The 18080-nt window shown below is 43.9% G+C and overlaps 1 protein-coding gene across 3 annotated transcripts in view; it reads right to left on the bottom strand.

Moving 5' to 3' along the window:
• Nucleotides 1–3161: 3161 nt before the first annotated feature.
• Nucleotides 3162–18080, bottom strand: part of LOC308144829 (RNA-binding motif, single-stranded-interacting protein 3) — a gene marked incomplete at its 3' end in the record, with an annotated part of 293608 nt that continues 278689 nt past the window's right edge. Inside the window, exons 14-16 of one of the 3 annotated variants that reach the window (XM_080516066.1) lie at nt 13721–13810; nt 11053–11177; nt 3162–9578 (exon numbers count right to left, since the gene is read on the bottom strand). In XM_080516066.1, coding sequence (XP_080372192.1) covers nt 9575–9578; nt 11053–11177; nt 13721–13810 — 219 coding nt within the window. Of the gene's footprint in view, nt 9579–11048; nt 11178–13720; nt 13811–18080 lie in introns of those variants that run through there. The other 2 variants (XM_080516068.1, XM_080516067.1) reach the window with 2 other exon arrangements.

Here is an 18080-nt window from a genome sequence, read left to right as displayed (position 1 = left end):
ATACAATTGTTCCACTAATGTCATTGAAAACTTGTAAAGGCTTTGGCCGCGCTCCCGAACCCTGCAGCACAATGATAGTAATTCATCACTGAAATATTGAAATGGAGCCGCTGTCTGAATAAGTGTGCCGCCACATGGGACTCTATTGTAGATGTGGGGGGGGGGGGGGGGGGGGGGGGGGGGTTCCATTTGTTTTCTGATGGTGCAGGAAGCACATCTGGCAAAGATGTTTGCACCTTGTATGTCAATTCAAGCTAAAGCGCCAAATTCGATGAGTCTGGAAAACACAGCATTTTTCATTTGATTTTAGGCACCAATGCTCGGAAACTCCACAACAAGCTAAAAATCGTATATTTACATGTAAAAGCTGCGAAAAATGCTAATATTTTTTTAAACAGTGTTACATTAGCCTTCAGCTGGAGTCAGACATAAGCCAAATATTTACACTCCTGACAAATATCATGCTCTATGACTGAGAAATGCTCCATTACGCTGCAGTGTGCAGTCTGAGCCGAACGACATGTTTAATGGAAACAGCTGCACCCTAATTCAAGCAGCCAGACTGAATCAAAACAGGTGAGTTGAATTAAACAAGAGGCTCGACAAGGTGAAATGACTTCAGTCCGGTGACTTATATCTGCTTTTATCAGCTTCAGTGACCCAACAACTCAGCTCAGAAGAAAGTGAAAACTGTACAGTTGAGTTAAAAATGTCAGGAAATCTCAAGATTGTAATTCAGGCGTGTTTTTAGTTCAACATGCAACCCAGTTTGATCTTAATGTGGCCGGTCCTGCAAAGTGAGAGGATAAATAAACTAGAAATGCTGTCGAAATCAACAGTTTCTCTAACCTTACTGATGTTCCCTGTTGTGGACAAATTATACACCGAAGGAGTAAAACATGAGGCTCCTTCAGTTTACAACGTAGTTGGGTGGTTTCAACTGTTTCACATTTCTTGCCACTTTTAGACATTTAAGCCATTCCAGATGTTTTAGCCATTTTAGTTGTTTAACCTTTTAAAGTCATTTTAGTCATTTTACAATTTTATCCAACAGTCTCTCTCTAGTTTTGGCCCTTTAGCTACATACATACGGGCAAATCAGCATTGTTGGCAATAAAAGCAAACGTCCCTCTCCAATTGATTATTTTTATCTGATGGGTGTCTCTTCTTTTATTCATTCAGGGCCATCTTTCAGAGAGGTGCAGTCGGAAACACAACATTTCGAGAGAAATGCAGATTTTAGTTCACAATCTTTTGAAGTATGAGTTTAAAGTGTCATATTTGTCACCTCGAGGTAAGAATTGAGTTGCTGTGCAAATAATTTTAAATTGAGAAATGCTTGTTTACACATGATGCTTCCCAGAGCTAGTACAGAGCTGCAGGTTGCAGACCATTGTTCTCTCTCTAATATGCCTTGGGTGCTCATTAGATTTTAGCCCATCAGTGCAGATACTCCTCTAGTTAATTATATCTCACTCCATGGAGTGCATTTCAATAAGCAAGTGAAGCACCTGGTGTGTGTGTGTGTGTGTGTGTGTGTGCATGTGTGTATGCTGATGACGACAGATTTAATGATTGGAAAAACCCGCTCGGAGTGCACGTGGACACTCGGGGTCATTAAAGGCCCCCCAGTCTTACTCAAGACAATTTTAGCGAAATCCTCTGTTTTTAATTGGTCTAAAATCAAATCGATTGTGTTCAACTGGCTGAGACGTGAAACCTCGTCACCCCCACAGGTCTGCGCCGATCACTTTACAAATTGATAACCTTTACAACCAAAATAATGGCTGAAGCTAATTAGTGGCACTTATTTTCTGACCCGCAAGTTAGGTTCATTACACCAGGGCAACAGCAGAGTGTTACCGTTTTGTATTGCTCTGCAAAAACATTCACTCATCTCTACACGTCTGTGGATGCTGGTCTCATCTGTCCCCCCCCCTCCATCATTTACAATCGCCTGGATTTACGCACTAATCGACACACTTATCAACACACAAAGCCGCATCCAGGAGAGAGAATATTTATCCAAGAAAAATACACATCAATCAAACAATTTGTAAGTTGGATCGGTAGAATTAATGTGCTTCGTTCCTAATCTTCGTATACAGGGAGCAGATGGCAAAACGCTTGATGGGAAAGCTGGTTGTGTTGAGGCTCCCCCAGTGGAGATGTCCTTAATCTGTAGCCAGTGTTGTGTGCATGCATGGACGTGTGCCAGTGTGTGTGCGTAGGCCCTCATTCCTCTGTGAAATGCACACACAAGATAACATCTGTGTTGGTATGCTGCACCCTTGTGGCGCTCGGCTGTTACATCTCTATAAGTCCTGATAAGGCGGCTGCTCGGCTCCGAGGGAGAGAGATTCAATCTGTGGCATTTCACTCGATAAAGGATCCCACTGCATTTTTACCCCAGATTTTGCAGCTATACAGTGTGTAGTGTAGAGAAATCACAGCGCCTCCGAAGACTCTCAGGGAAGCAAAATGTTTCAAATTGCTGTAAATGTCCCACATCGACAGTTATCTCCGCTGAGCACTAAGGCATTTTTCTGTATATTCACAGATCAGCAGATGCAAGCAGGGAGCCGCAGACTCACACGCACACACTCAACCTGAGCCCATCAGCTGCACAGCTCCTTTGTCTTGGCGTGCTGGTCCCGTCGCCTCGATCTTGTAGCGACGTCCTCGACGGCGGCTACGACGCGGCCGCGGTATCGACGGTACAGGTGTCCTCGGCGGTGACAAGGACAGCAATTGATTGGGCCTAAATGAGAGTGAAGCGGGAGATTGATTGCCATCGATCCAGTTCTTCCTCGGGCAGACTCCTCCATCTTTGATTATGACCACTTTACGCCCAATCAAGTGCATGTGAGCTGTGATGAGGGAAATCCCATCGAGAGGTATTAGCTCCATTTGCAAGGGCTGTAATTATGAGAGGATGTGAGGGTCCAAGGTCAACGCACAGCAGGTGCCATCAGCCTCTTCCTTCCCACTGCAATTTAGTCATATAGATAATAGGCTTTGGGGATGATGGTGTGTCTTATGTGTGTGTGTGTGTTCCTCAAGAGGACGCTCAGTGCATAATAAATGTCCCCACAATAATCGCATGTGACAACAGACAATCGTTTCACATGCAGATAGAAAGATGACGGCACTCCTCTGTGCTATTTTTTTTTCCACATTTTTTTTTTATTGAAAGCTTCATCAGAGAGAGAGAGAGAGGGAAATAAAACAACTCATAAAACCCAAGTCAAACCCTAACATCCACAGATGTACAGATAATTTCTCAAAGATCACACACACTGAGCAGCGTGTGCGAGGCGTGACCATGTCCTCCTCTGCGCCCAAAACAAAGGAAAGTGAAAAACAAACGAAAACAAGAAAACGAGAGAAAAAAATAATAATAAAGAAATAAAAACCGCTCTGCTGTCCTAATAAATAGTTCCTCTTTGTTTTAAAATCTGCTAAGCGAGTCCCACGCTCAACACGCATTCTGTGCTGGAGGTCTCGATCAAATTTTGGTCGGCCGTTTCCTAGTAATCAGTGGATTCGGTGTTTCTCGGAGAGACGTTTGAACTCTGCAAATGCTGTGCTGGCTGGCTGAGTGGCTGCGCTCTCGGGGTTGCGTGGCCAATCAATAGCTCTCATCAAAGGTGAACCGAGGCATCAATTAAAAGCACAGGACCTCGCCTTTGTGGGGTGGGGGGTGGGGGGGTTTGAGCAATTTTCCCACCGCATCACATACGTGTGGAGAGTGTGTGCTGCTCTGCGATGAGTTATTGAGCCGCGCTTCTCCTTTACACTACTGTAGAGAGACAGTCTGCAAGAGTAACTCTGAACTACTGTTTTCTTAACAGACGAGAATCAATGCAAATGGCTGCGATGAATCCATATTTTGCGACGGCGGAGGATGACACGTGATCCATCTTGTGAGTTTCGCTCCGGCTTTTTGGGAGCCACACGACATGGATGACTTTCTGGAGCATGTCGGATTCAAGGATGACGGCAGTGATGGTGAAATGAGTGAGGGATGAGGCGGGAGCACTGTTTTGTTCAAAGAGGCAGCGGCGTAAGCGCCTCGCCTGGAAAGACTGATCACTGCTTCTCGCAGAAGATCGGCTACGTCATCGAGTCGAGTGCGTGGAGTCATCCGAAGGAGGCTGAGATTAAAGCAAAAGTTGAAATGTACAGTTTTGTTTCCTCAATCATTAAATAGAGGATGTAAAAAAAAACAAACCCTCTAAACCTGTGAATACATTTCACCGGGGGCATCAGATGAATGAGATTTACTGCGTTTCCAGTAAATAGATACCAGACAACACATAAATGATAAATCACAAAAATATTCTTGGGACTAAATCCTAAATTCTTAATGTACGATTGCATAAACTTTACTACAGATACTGCAGCAGCAAACAACGGTAAATAACATCAAGATGAACAACATCCCCCCAATCTTCTGCCTGCTGAGAGCGCAGAGGAAATGACCCGACTGTCTGGGGGCTTCCGTCACTGAAGTTATGTAAGCAAAAACATCCGATCTGTCACATTCTGGAAATGATCGATGCTTGAAAATTGCCCATGATTGGCAACCCCTCCAGGGTTCCTTCATGCACATGCACACATTGCACTTTGAGATCTTGCAATTCTGGTTGAAGAGCAACAGGCTGGACTCTCTTCATGTTCGCGCCGAAAGCGGAACGGGATGCCAAAGTGAACTTGAGAAAAGAAGAAGGCAAGACGACGGGACCGATGATGTCTGGAGGAGCGACAGCGAGGTGTGTCAACAACAAAACCCCGAGGCCGAGCGAGGAAGGGACTGATGAGCAGCTGTGTGGCGGAAGAGAGGACTCTGCGTTGGTGTGACGGCGTCGGAGAGGGACAGAATTCGTTTCTAATTAGCGGTGGGTCATGCTGGTCACCTGCTGGAGTCCAGTACGGGGGGGGGGGGGGGGAAACGCACCACCGCATTAAGACAGAGAAACTCCAGGTTGGGCCCACTTCTGCCCGGCAACAGGAGCTAATGATTCCTGTCTCTCTTTCTCGCTCTTTTATTTATTTATTTTTTTACACATACTTTCTCTCCTGGCTCCTGGTTTGTGCTGACACATGGGCTGACTGCGAGCACATTTCTGCTCCAGCCTTCTTAGAATTGCAGGCATGCCCTCTGTACACTTTGGAGACGATATTTGTATTCTGAAAAGGTACATTATGCCATTGTGCTATTAAGAACAAAGCCATTTCTTTTTGTTGGGTAATCTTTCAGATCTACATGAAATATTGGTCCTGTGCAGCAGTAACACACACCTGCCTCTCCATCCTTTTCTTTCTCGAATCTACATTAGCAGAATAGAGTTGATGTTCTTTGCTGTGCATGTCTTTCATAATCTCGTGGATATTTGCCATCCCATTTCCCATAACGCCGTCACTTTTGAATCTCAGGCCTTTTCGTTGACCACGCTGCTCTCTGATGTGCATTTTCTGCAGTGTGACTCCTGTTTCAGCTTGAAAACGTCCAACTTCTTCAACAAAACAACAGCAAAATAATAAAATCTAGAGAACTTGGATTGAAGCCTGTTGATAAAAGAAGTCGAACAAATCGTAAAGAAGTTGAACCAACACACACGCACACATACACGCACACTAGCTTAAACCTGGTCAAAGTGTAGCAGCTCTGTCGTTTTCATCAGGACACTTACGTAGCAATTGCAAACAGATGAGCCAAGTTGGCACATCCACGGGTTCCTAAAACCCAACATTTGTCAGTTGTTAGCCTGTAACGTGGAGATTTACTCACTGGGAGATAAGAGCCGATTGCAGCCACGAGACGAGTGCAAGCAGATGTTGAATGGTAGAGCAGATAAGGCGAGAAGGGACACGTGTCGATTTGATTGAACAATAAAACACGAAAAAGTCCTTCGGTCTGAGAGACGCATGTGGCTTGTTGGCCTCTGCTCGTGTATGGAAGACGAGAACGTACGACAGGTATTCAGAGTATGATGAAAGGAAAAAAAAATATGGCTTCTGGAACCTGTTTTGTTTGTTTTTGTGTTGTCAAGTGGACAGGTGGCCGGGTTCATGGCCAAATGATCACCAGTGGCCGGCTTGTCACAGAGATCACCAAACACGAGGAAGGCAGAAGCCAGATGCAGCTTCATCTTTAGCACCATAGAGTAGCTTTAATACTTCTGCAGCACGACCAATTCACGACGAGCTCCTTCGTGTGCTTAATCAACGATTACACCAATCATTTGGAATCATTTGGAAGCTTAGTTAAAAGGCACTCAATGTACAATTTGATTGTTACTCACGGGCACCACCACGCATGACGTCACGTTTCGCTGCACGCTCAGCAGCACTGGGGTTGAGAGAGCTGCACAAACTGCGAGAGCTCAGTTGCAATTGTCACCAAACAAAAAGCTCCCTCTCTGTCGGGAAGAAAAGGGTCTTTTGAGGGACACTGGAGTGGATCCCATTGCCCCAGAGGGAGACAAATTGGGCCCGTCAAGCCTCATTGCGAGAGTGACTGAAATTGGTTTGTGGTTCTGCTTCTGCACCATCCAATAAAGAGAAGAAACCTCAGAAAGAGCGTGAGAGAGGGGGACGGCGGGAAGAGAATGACAGTGACTGAAAATGAGAGCAAAGGAGGCTGCCTTGGCCATGGCACATTAATGGTGCCAGTGAAGTGGGGGGCCTTTTAGCGTCGTAACGCCACCAGTTCTGGGCAGAAGGGGGGGGAGCATGGGCGAACAGCGCAGTCACACAGCGGGCCGGTGGAGCGCCAGCAGAAATGGTCGTTGTCTCACAGGCGACAATCCTCAGAGATGAAGTCACTGAAAGCCTCATGCGGCTCCGGGGCGGAGAGGCCAGATTGCATGAGACGGGCTTATTTGTGCAACAAATTGGGACAACCGAGGGGGTAACTGACTCTCAGCGAACGGGTCGAGGAAAGAGACGCCGCCATCATCTTGTTATGGTTGGTGAGAAGCCACGGCGTCTCCCATAGACCTTATCATGGGCAAATCATCAATCAATCGGCCTTTTAACTCTCCAATGCCATGCGAGAGTCACATTGATTTATAAAGGTGACCTGCAAAACAAGCAAGACATTTCAAAATAAATCTTCCTGCTCCCTAATTCAGTAAAGAAGAGAAGAAATGATAACATTTCTGAAGCATTTCTAACTTTAGGTTGACGAGGTTCAAAAGAGCAACGTCAAGAATCTATCCACTGTTTTCACACAGGGTTCTGTACAAGTGAGAGTTTTTCTGTTCCTTTTAAAGCTTTAAAGGTGTTGGCTTTTGAATCTTCACTTGTTTCTATGGCTGTGTGAAGCTGCTGCCACATGACAAGTCAATTAGTCCACATACAGGAAGCCATTGCTGATCAGGAGCCGTAAAGTTTATGCAATCATTATCAGAAAAATAAAAAAATATTATGGACAGCATGCGGAAAATATGACTCATTTGATGATCGAAGCAAAGGAGGCTTATGTAGCGATGACATGGTAATCACGCTGAACGTCAGCAGGAGGCTCCCACTGAGGTTTGAGCACGGAGAAAATGCGATGAAGACATATGTGGGACAGAACTCACTAACGCTCAGCGCAACGTGCCGACATCCACAGAGTGTAGCTAGCAACCTTCCCGAGTTTGTTTCTGAAAGCTTTTCCTGCAGGATCTGAAAAGAGAGGGAGGAGGAATGCGCCCAACGGTGTGAGTGAGAGTCGTCCGACGGGACGGGACGTGAAGATAAAGCAAAGTGAGACGGAGTGGGCGACGGTCGATCTGCCGTCAGCTGGGCCACGTCTTTAAATACTGTCTGATGTGTGTATCTGTGTGTGTGTTCATGTGTGTAAGCGTGTGTGAAGCATGAGAAAACATGTTCGAAGGAAAAGTAAGGACTGGTCCGGCCATCAAGGTCAAGTCGAAAAAAAGAAAGAAAGAAAGAAAGAAAAAAAGCTGACAACAACAACAGCAACAACAACAACAACAACAGTATCAACATTAACATCAACAACAACAACATCATCATCAACAACAAAACCAAACTGAAAAAATGAAAAGAAAACAAACAAACAAAAAAAAAAACTCTGGTTCAGAGTGTCTCTTCATCTTTGGTATAAAAATGGCCATCCATGGGCTGCATTTGATCCACAACTAGGAAAGACTACAGAAATTGTCAACAATTTCTTCTATTGCTTTTGCACTGATTGGTTTAAACCATAAGCTCCTACTGAATCTACTGTTTTTTTTTTTTATTTTACTGCCAGAAATTATTCTGTAGTTGTTGTTTTTTTTGTTTTGTTTTGTTTGATTTTATCTTTTTTTTGTCATCTTTTTTAAAATTCTTTTTTTTTTTTTTTTTCGCAGTGTGACAAGCAAAGCGGGCTAAAAACATCTCAAAGCTCATAAAAAAGGTAAAATGTGGCAGATAAAAAGCACTAATGTCATCGACAGCAAATCTCGCCATGTAAAATAATAATGATAATAAAAAAACAAGTTCAGCATTTGCAACAGACTGCATCCACAATGCAGCATGTTTGTTTTTTCTTATGTTTTCTTTTTTCCTCACTGTGAAAAAAATCTCTTCAAAGCTTCATCTCCCCCCCACCCCAAGTCTTTTTTTTATTTTTTTATTTCCCCAACAGACATTTTGTTTTCTTCTGACACTTAGTTACCTCTGACATAATAATTATCAAAGTTTTCTTCTAATGAAGAAAAGAAAAAAGCTCTTCTCTATTAAATCTGTACAGCTTATGTGATAGATTCTGTTTTTTTTCCTCTTTAGAACAACTCCTCCAGTATCTTGCACCCACCAAGTGGTCCAAGAGACTGATTTTGTTTGTTTTTGTTTTCCTCCAACTGGACGTCAGACTTTTAAAAAAAAGTTTCTGGCGCCCTTCAAATTAAGGCCATGAAGATTCAAGAAAAAGAAAAAGAAAAACAACAAAAACAAATTTGTTTTTGAATATATCTAGAAAACTAAGATTTAACACTAGAACATAAAAAAAGGACAGAAAAAGAAACTGTAGCTTAATATCTGAGGAAGACAATCTCTGTGTGTGTCTCAAACTTGACTCCCCTCATCTAATTACAAAATAAACTTCATCACCTACCTGCATTCAACCTTTTTTTTACATTTTTAAATATATTTTCTAATTTTTTTTTTAAACATTTTTTCCGCACCTTTTTTTTTCTTTTTTTTCTTTTTTTCTTTTTTTTAAACCGGTTGAGAATTTTCTTTGAGAAACTTTTCAAGCTTCAGCCAAGCCCTTCAGGCAGGTTTCCAGACTAAACTATTTCACTTCTTTGCACTGTGCCCAGTTATTTTCCCTCCTTCATCCCCTTCCTCAGCTCTCTGTGCCTCCTTCTTGATTCTTTTTTTTTTCTCCTCGTAGGCCAGGTAGGAAATGAAAAAATTGTCTCTTCTTCTTTTTTTTCTTTTTCTTTTTTTTTTTTTGGTGCCTGGGCAATCTGGAAGCAATCTCTTTCTTTTCTCTTTTCCTCACATTCACAGTGCAGCCACCTTCTGTCTCAAGGCAACGCTGTCACAGGAACATTCGCTCAGGCCGATGCTATCTGATGAAAGAGAGAGAGAGAGAGAGAGAGAGAGAAACAGAGAGAGAGAGAGAGAGAGAGGAGGGGGTGCAGTTAAAAATCAAAGCACAATTTTACAAACACAAAAAAGCAGGAGCGCTGACAGCTCAGTCAGCCCGCCGAGGCAAAATGACGCACATTAAAGAGCTGTGATCGGGTCAGGAAGCGAGAAACGTGGCGGCAGAGTGACGAGCGAACGACAACAGCAGCCAGAAATAATTTGAATCGGCTCGCGAAGGCGCCGCGTTTCTTGGTTCACGCTTCTCATTCCTCTTTATTGTTGGCGTCAAATCTTGCGCCGCTTAACAAAAACACATTTGTCAAACAAAAGCACCTTGAAATTCTCTCGTAAATTCTGATTGGAAGAATATTCCTTTGCTTCAAACGAACCGCAGACGGGAGGAGAGTTCACGCAGATTCCCTCACCTCTGCAAGCTTCACGTTTAATTAAAATCTTATTTGTTTACTACGAGAATTCATCCGAGAGCTCGGGTACTGGATGAAATAACATCTAGTTTTTCTGGTAATTTAGTTCAACAATAACACAATGACCTTTTTTTTGTTTGCAGCACAGTAACTAAAAAAGCACCTCAACAATACCTATAAATACATTCTTTATCTAAGAAGAGTCAAACTCATTTTAAATGCAACCCAATTTCATCTAAACTGAACCAGAATGGCAAACTGATATCAGAATAACCTGCAAATACCAACAACTCCAACACGGTCTATTTGTTTAGAGCTGGGAAATGTGATCACATGACGACAATGACATTTAATGAACTTTTTTTCTGTTTCATACAAACAAAGTTAATTATTTAATATATTGTTCTTAATTAAAAGTAAAAAAGGTTTTGAAATGCGGTCAGGTAGAAAAGGAAAAGCAAACATGAATATTTCACTCTGTTTCACAGTGTTGGGTTTGCATACACACACATACACAAACACATTATTATCAGTGCTATTGGAATACTATTTCTCTGCATGGATAAACATCATTAGTCAACTTGGATCAAAAATGTTCAGACAGAAATGGGTAATAAATGAAATTCATAGAAAACGATAACATTGCTTTGAATTAAAGCGAGTTAAACTTCTGCAGCTTAAGTATTGATGACTAATCATTTTACTTTTAAAACTTAACTGTCATTATTGGAGGTTCAAAGCAATAACAAGGCAGTTTTGAAAACTTAAAACGCAGAAAATACAGATATTTTTGTGGGTGTGTATTTGAAACGTCAGAAAAATGAATCCCCAAGTACTCAGCTTGAAAGATCTACGAGAGGAGAGTACGGAAATACAAATACTTAGCTCATTTCGACTGCTTCATCACTGATTGCCACATGTTCGACACCCGCGCTTCATATTGTACTGACATGATGTTTAAATAAACGGGACGTCTTCCAGAAGAGCCACGAGGTTAAAAGACGCAGCGAAGCCTCACTGGCGGACTTACTTGGACTGGTATGAGTAAGCAGGAACATGGTCGGCGGCACTGTCCACCTGGATCTGTTGCTGCTGGCCAGCCACCTCCTGTGATGAAGGAGCCACTGTCTGGGGCGAGGCGTCTGTCACCACTCCCTGGACACACGCATACACATACACATAATGAGTGCGTGAGCTCAGAACAAGAACAGTATGTGGTTTATCTCATAAACTTCTCCTTCTGTCTACTTTGTGTATTCATCTGTGGCACTGCATGCCTGTCTGTCTCTGAGAACGCCCGTCTCCTTTCTGTTCAATCAGTTTCATGACTGACGTTCACAGTTTCCAGCTACCATTTGTAACTCAGAAAAAGTATATGATACAGGCATTTTCCAATTACACTGCCCTAAAGGTGTTCACTGTCAAATATTTAAGCTCCTATCTTGTTCATTTGAGGAGTTGGGTTCACTTAAAGGTACAATATGTAAGATTCTTTGCTTAATTATTTTGTTAATATTGTGCCATGGTAATTGCTTACTAAAGTTTGCCAGCCTACTTAAGGTTACCCCGCTGTGTAATACCACTTCCTACCACAGGGTGATGAAGTGAGTCCATCTAGGGTCAAGTGTGTTCTCAGTGTGACAAGAGAGGAAGAAGCAGAATTTACAGATGCTTGTGAACGCAACACAAAGGACTCAATGCTTAGTAGCCAAATAAAAACAAACTGGTAGAGCTCACTACTGCCATCCACTGGACAAAAGTGACACCAAACCAGTCTGAAATGTTTCTCTATTTGCAGCTTCTTCATTGCGAGTTTCACGTTTTATTTCTATTTTTTGCACATTTATCTGTAAGATCAATTTATAGTTTGAGCTGACTATTAGGAAATATTTGATCTTTACAGATTTTTTACTCAACAATCAGAACAGACAATCGACAATTTGGGGTTTGAAAGATTCTCAGCAGATAGTTTGCTGTTATGGAAGGACCTGCAGGCAGAAACATTTGGAGCTGCTTCTGTGATAATCATGGTGTGTGTTGCAAGTAGTTACATGACTCACTTGTAGGAAGCAATTAGTCGTGTGATGAATGGGAAACCTGCTCAGCGTGTCTCCTGCTTTTTACCCTGCGTTAGCTGGGACCGGCTCCAGCCCCCTGCGATCCTAACCTGCAGTGTCAGTCATTACATATCCTCTTTTTTTTTTTTTTTTGTGGACTGCACATTTTAACTCACTGCAGGATCCGGAAGTGACAGCTTTGAGATATTACGCTGATTCAAGTTACAGTAATTTTTCTTTTTAGCACCTAAGAATATCAATACCAGTTTATTTCGCTTGTCAATTTATGCTGCGACAAAACTTCCAAAACTTTCTGGGCTTTTTCCACTGCTTAACCTGAAACGATTTTTTTTCACGCTGATTTACAATGAGCTAAAGCACACACACAGTAAAAACTAAACTAAAGCTGCTGACTTGATTTCTTATGTTTGTGTCAAGCACTGCAATATAAAAATAACTGATTGTTGTTGTTACACTCGCATTAAACAGGAAAAAAGGGTGAAGAAAATACAAAAACAAACAACTAATACAGGCTTCCTGTGATTTTCCATCGCAAATGCTGAACTGTACCACGAATCAAAAATAATCTTTTCAAGAGCACATACTTTTTTCTTACAGACTTTTATCTCTGTTTGGGGTAAAACTTCTTTAATGATGGCAGTGTGCAGTGAATTCCTCACAACAAGCTCTGAGCCTTTTATCACTGATTCATCTCAATCACCTTTAACAAGCTCTCAAGGATACTGTGTCCCGTCCATACGTCAGCCCTGCAGACATGGACTGATGCAGTGATCTACGCCCCGCCGCCGCCTCCGGCACCGGGAGGACGACGGCGAGGATGAAATAGGCAAGCGCTGCCGTGGGCTATACACGACAACTACATCCCTCTCCTCCGTCCCACTCCGTCACGAGGACGACTGTAACTTTCTGAGGAGTGGGACTCCGAGAGGAGGAGGGGGAGGAGCGACTAATGGGTCTGTCAAGGGAAACTGTCATTGTCCGTGGCTGGTGGGCTAACCGGAGTGCTTCAGCTGACGGATGTATGAGTTCCAGCTATCTAGCAGCCCCAACCGGCTGACGGGGAGTGGGGTGGGGGGGGAGAGAGAGACAGCACTGCCGGCACTGTGTCTCACTCCAGCGCCTGTCATCTGATACACGAATGATAGTCCATCTGAATACGACCGCACTGTCAGCCGCCAGACAGCTGGCCCGCTCACCTCGCCTGCCTGCCTGCCTGCCTACCCGCTCTCCGCGTTCATCATTTCTCAGGCTGCACTGCCCAAACCTGCCAGGAGCTCAGACAGCTGCCGAGGAAGCGAGAAAGTCTGCGCCGCACTTCAAATGTCTTTCCCAAATACTATAAAACTTCTGAGTCATCGTGCTTTCCTTGCAGTTTTGATCCTTGTTATTTGCTGGTGGTGCAAGGCCATTTGTTTGGAAAGAATGAGGGCAATTTGCAGCCTGCTTCAAATGTGATCTGTCTATTTAATGACTCTTTCAGTCTACTGGTGGTTAAGGGAGTACTGTTTTTTTTTTTTTTTTTTTTGGTGCAAGTGATTGGGCTGTTAGTGGTAATGATGTCTTCCCATCGACGGGCTTTTGATTGGGGGTAAGTACCGTGTATATGTGTGCAGGTCTTACTTCAACAGGGACGGCTGTTGGAGGCACAGGAGTGTACTGGGGAATGTAGGTCCCTTGCATAGGCGCGGCGGCGGCTGCAGCAGTCATGTACTGAAATAGCAATCAGAAGACACACAGAGAGTTAAAATCCCAACCAAACACTTCTCAGAGATCAAACCCTGATTTATAACTCCCCGGAAGAAATATTCAAGGTATTTTTCTTGCACAGCCGATGAGAACAGGAGGCTGCCGTTCCCTCGGCAGCCTTTGGAGGGCGCTAAGAGAATACGTGTGCATGCAGAAGGGAGCAGAGCAGATCAGGAAAGAGCGTGTCAAGGAGACGGGGCGAAGGGAGGAGGAAGAAGAGATGTCCTGCTGTCCCACCAAGACTTCACAGGAAAGCAAATGCACTGGGCCACAGCTGAGAAGATGAATAAAAAAAAAAATGAAGCTGAAGGGAATGAAGGAGAGTGAGAATGAGAGAGGAAGAGAGAAGGGGAGACATGAAAGAAAAAGCAGGAGGTCTGTTGCCTGTGGCCTATATTCCTTTAGTCATGCCTGTCCTGGCTTTTAACTGGGTGCGAGCTTGCTCTATGATGGCCGTTTTACAGATGTGACACAGGTTTGGTTACATGACAGCCAGAGGGCTTTTACATGCAATATGAATGAGGACACGGCACTTTGCGCCAGCCTTTTTTCTCCAACTTGCTGTGGTTTCTTTGTGTGTGTGTGTGGTGAACATGTGCACCCCTCTGAGCACGGCTTACCAGAGTGTGTGTGTGTGTGTGTGTGTGTGTGTGTGTGTGTGTGTGTGTGTGCGTGTGTGTGTGTGTGTGTGTGTGTGTGTGTGTACTTGTTTTTAATTAGCACATGCCTGTGCATAAAAACATGACTTATCACTGTTGGCCTGTCCAACTGTGCAAGTGCACATATGAGATCTCCCATGTGCAGCTGTGTGTGGAGCACATACGTCTGTGTGTGTGTGTGTGTGTGTGTGTGTGTGTGTGTGTGTGTGTGTGTGTGTGTGTGTGTGTGTGTGTGAGAGAGGAATCAAGACAAAGACAAAGAGGCTTGGAACGATAATGCTGCAGTACAGCGCCAGCGGATGTGATCCCAGATAAAAGCCACCAGGCTGCCTCCCCGTCTCTCCTCGTCTTCCTGCTGCTCTTCCGGACCGAGGAGAAAGGGAAGTAAAATCCCTTTCTTTTCTGTTTTCTTTTTTTTTTTTTTCCCTTTGCCTCTCAGTCCCCCTGCCAGTGCTAAAAAGCGTGGCGGCAGTTTGCAGTATGAGGCAGTAATGGAGGGGCTGCGCCGGGCTGCGAAGCCTTTCTTGGCTGTGGGCCCGGCGGTGCTGGTGAAGTGTCATTACCGGCAGCGTTGCTAATGGATCGGGTACGGCTCCACCGCTCACCGCTAATGAGAGCAGCTAAAGGCCATGGACATGGGTGATTAACTCCCCCACCATTGCTACACATGGCCAGGAGGATGCCCTGGGATGGATGTTAGTGTGCGTTTGCATGTGCAACTGTGTGGGTCTGAGTACGTGAATTTAAGGTTATCGCACCCCGGGGCTGTCACACTCGGGACGGGGTGAGGCGGCATATCCAGACCTCCTGACACATTACCACATTACCTCTCCGTGTCATCCCTTCTTCCTTCTCACCTCCCTGTCACTCTCTCCCGCCTTCTCTCTCCCCCGCTCTCTTTCAACCTGCTATCGTCTAAAAGGGCCTATCAGATTGTTGAAGTGACCTTCTCCCTGGTGAATCGAAACCATGCATACCAATTTTTTTCCCAGGACTTTGGGTCTCTGCCTCTCCTCCCCATTAACTTATTCAGCAAGCTCACCTGTGAGGGCTACATGAAAGCAAATGAATGGAAGTAGGAGATAATTAGCAATATCAAAATCTCCCTGTCATGGGGAGAATGTCCATTTGAAATGTTATATTTCTCCGCAGGACTGCAGAAGGAATTTAAATTAGATTTAACAAGAAAATTTAATAAGATAAGATTTTTTTTTCTCCTGACATCACCATTAGTTAACCCGTTTTATGTGGCAGGTTGAGAAAAGGCAAATTTCTGCAGTCGCTGCTGAGGCAAGTCAGAGAGATGTCAAGCCCAGCTCCAGTGAATTGGGTTGCTATGGTGATAAAGATGATTTTTGTCCAATTTCAACTCTTTTAATACTTCCCTGTCCACAGTCAGGGGACAGGTTTGGGTAATATAAAGCATCCCTAATTGGCCATAAATGGTGTTTCACACTTGCGGTCGCGCACACAATCACACGTATACATCCATGCACATGCACGCACACACACCTGTGCCTGAAGCAGATGGTGTGTGCGTATGTTTGATGAACGGGAGGCCTGAATAGCTCCTTAACGAGGGTGGTGTGAGTAGACTCCTTAAGTCTCCTCTCTACCATCACTCTCTATGACATACTCCTATAACTACAGTATAAATTCACACCGCAATGCAGCAACGCCAGGACGAAAATCCATAGCATAGACAGAAGTACTGTGCTACCACAGTGGCCGGGACCTCGCCGCCACAATGACTTATAGGATAATTTATGTTTAGTGGTTCCACAGATGAACTGCTGGAGTCCTGGATTTTAGCTTTTGACATAATTTTCTCCATAAATTGTATTTCTGACACGGCCGGATTGTGGCACAGGACATCACCAAAAAGTTTGAAACAAATCATCTGTCACTCAGTCGCCACATCCGTCTTGGTCTGAGCTGACACGCTGTTGTGTTGTATCATCTGCAGGGTGAAGGATAACAGTTGGTCAAGGCTGGAGCATCCAGCTACTCAGTGTCGGTTATTAATGGCAGTACAGCGTGGGGGATGGGCTCTGATGACTATTGATCCTAGCTGTGGGGCTCCAACACGATGGGAACTATCGGAGCAGCACACCAGCGGCTATGAATCACAGCCCTGTGCCACTTCACCACCAAAAGCTCTTCATATCTTCCATCCCAAGGCTTTGTTAAGGCCCTGCCTGCAGAGATTTACACGGGCAAGATCAGTCACTTCTTTCTCAGAGGGCTTTTACAATACAAACTTTTGCTAGTCTAATATTTACTATTTCGCTATTAGGGGCACTGCCTGGAGTTAAAAGCTACCAGAAGAGCTATAAAAGTACCTGAATTAGCTTGTGTCATGCCTCCACAGATGCACATACATCTGGCAACGCCACCAACGAGTAGCAAACCTCAGGCTGTACATTTACTATAACTTGCGTGTCCTGGTAATAAACAGGTTTTTTAAGTACTCCATTCATCCATCTTCTATACAGCTTTATCGAATTCATGGTTGCAGGGAGCTGGAGCTGATCTGACTCTAGGCAGAAGTCGGAAAGCTAATCGGACATTGGTTAGAAATCGGAATATCGAAGGACAAACCTCAGGGAAAACCTTGAACTGCACCTCACAGGTGTGGATGGATGCACCTACAGAAATCTTGTATCTTCTTGAAAATACTGAACTTGGAAACGCCCATCAAGGTTGCATCGGGGTACTTTCTAATCATTAACGAACAATTTGTAAAGAAGAAAATTACTATACAATCTTCATATACAAAATCAAACATGCCTCAAGAATATTTCCAAATCAAACCCCAAATTAAGAATGACATCGGATGATTTTAGCCAAATCCTCAATACTTTCATGAGCCCAAGTTGAATCCGATTTTCTCTTTTGAAATTGCTGTTGTGTATTGGAAACAAGTGAGGGGTCAACAGGCAAAGTAGTACAGCACACCAGCAAGCAAAGTACTAAAAACTCGATTAACCAGAAATCTGTGTTGCATTCAACTGTCATATCCTGGATTAGACTCATAACTGTGATACTGAAGTCTATGTGAACACAACCAAGAATCTTATTTAAACGTTAAATGTAGTGCTTCATATTCAGACACTCAAGAATAAAAATCCCTGCCTTCAAGCTCTTAAACACACTGAAAATGCATTGTAAAATTTAAAAATGCCATAAAAGAGATGTTCCTCCCCTCACAATCACCCTCTGGGTCCTGCAAGGATCCAACAGCTCGGTGGCACCAGGAATCACTCTGGAATCAACATGTGTGTCAGCTGCTTCAACATGACGACATGGAAGAGAGTTGCACGCTCAGTTAACTCCTCAGTGTGACTCAAGGGTAAATATAGCCATATATATTTATGGAGATTCTGAATAATGTACAGTTCTAAACTGCCCCGTAGAAAAACCAAAGGAAACAGCCCGCATAATAGAGGAAAGCACTTCATACAAATCTGTCTCCCAGGGACACAGGAGCTGCCAATCACCACTGTCACCATGACAACAGAGACCTGGGTTCTACATGCTGTGACAGGAAGAGGATGGCGAACACAGAAGGAAGG

This window comes from Blennius ocellaris (assembly GCF_963422515.1).
Source record: "Blennius ocellaris genome assembly, chromosome: 20".
Lineage (NCBI taxonomy): Eukaryota > Metazoa > Chordata > Actinopteri > Blenniiformes > Blenniidae > Blennius > Blennius ocellaris.
The sequence above is the reverse complement of the archived record's forward strand: the minus strand, read 5'-3'. Positions and strand labels throughout refer to the sequence as shown.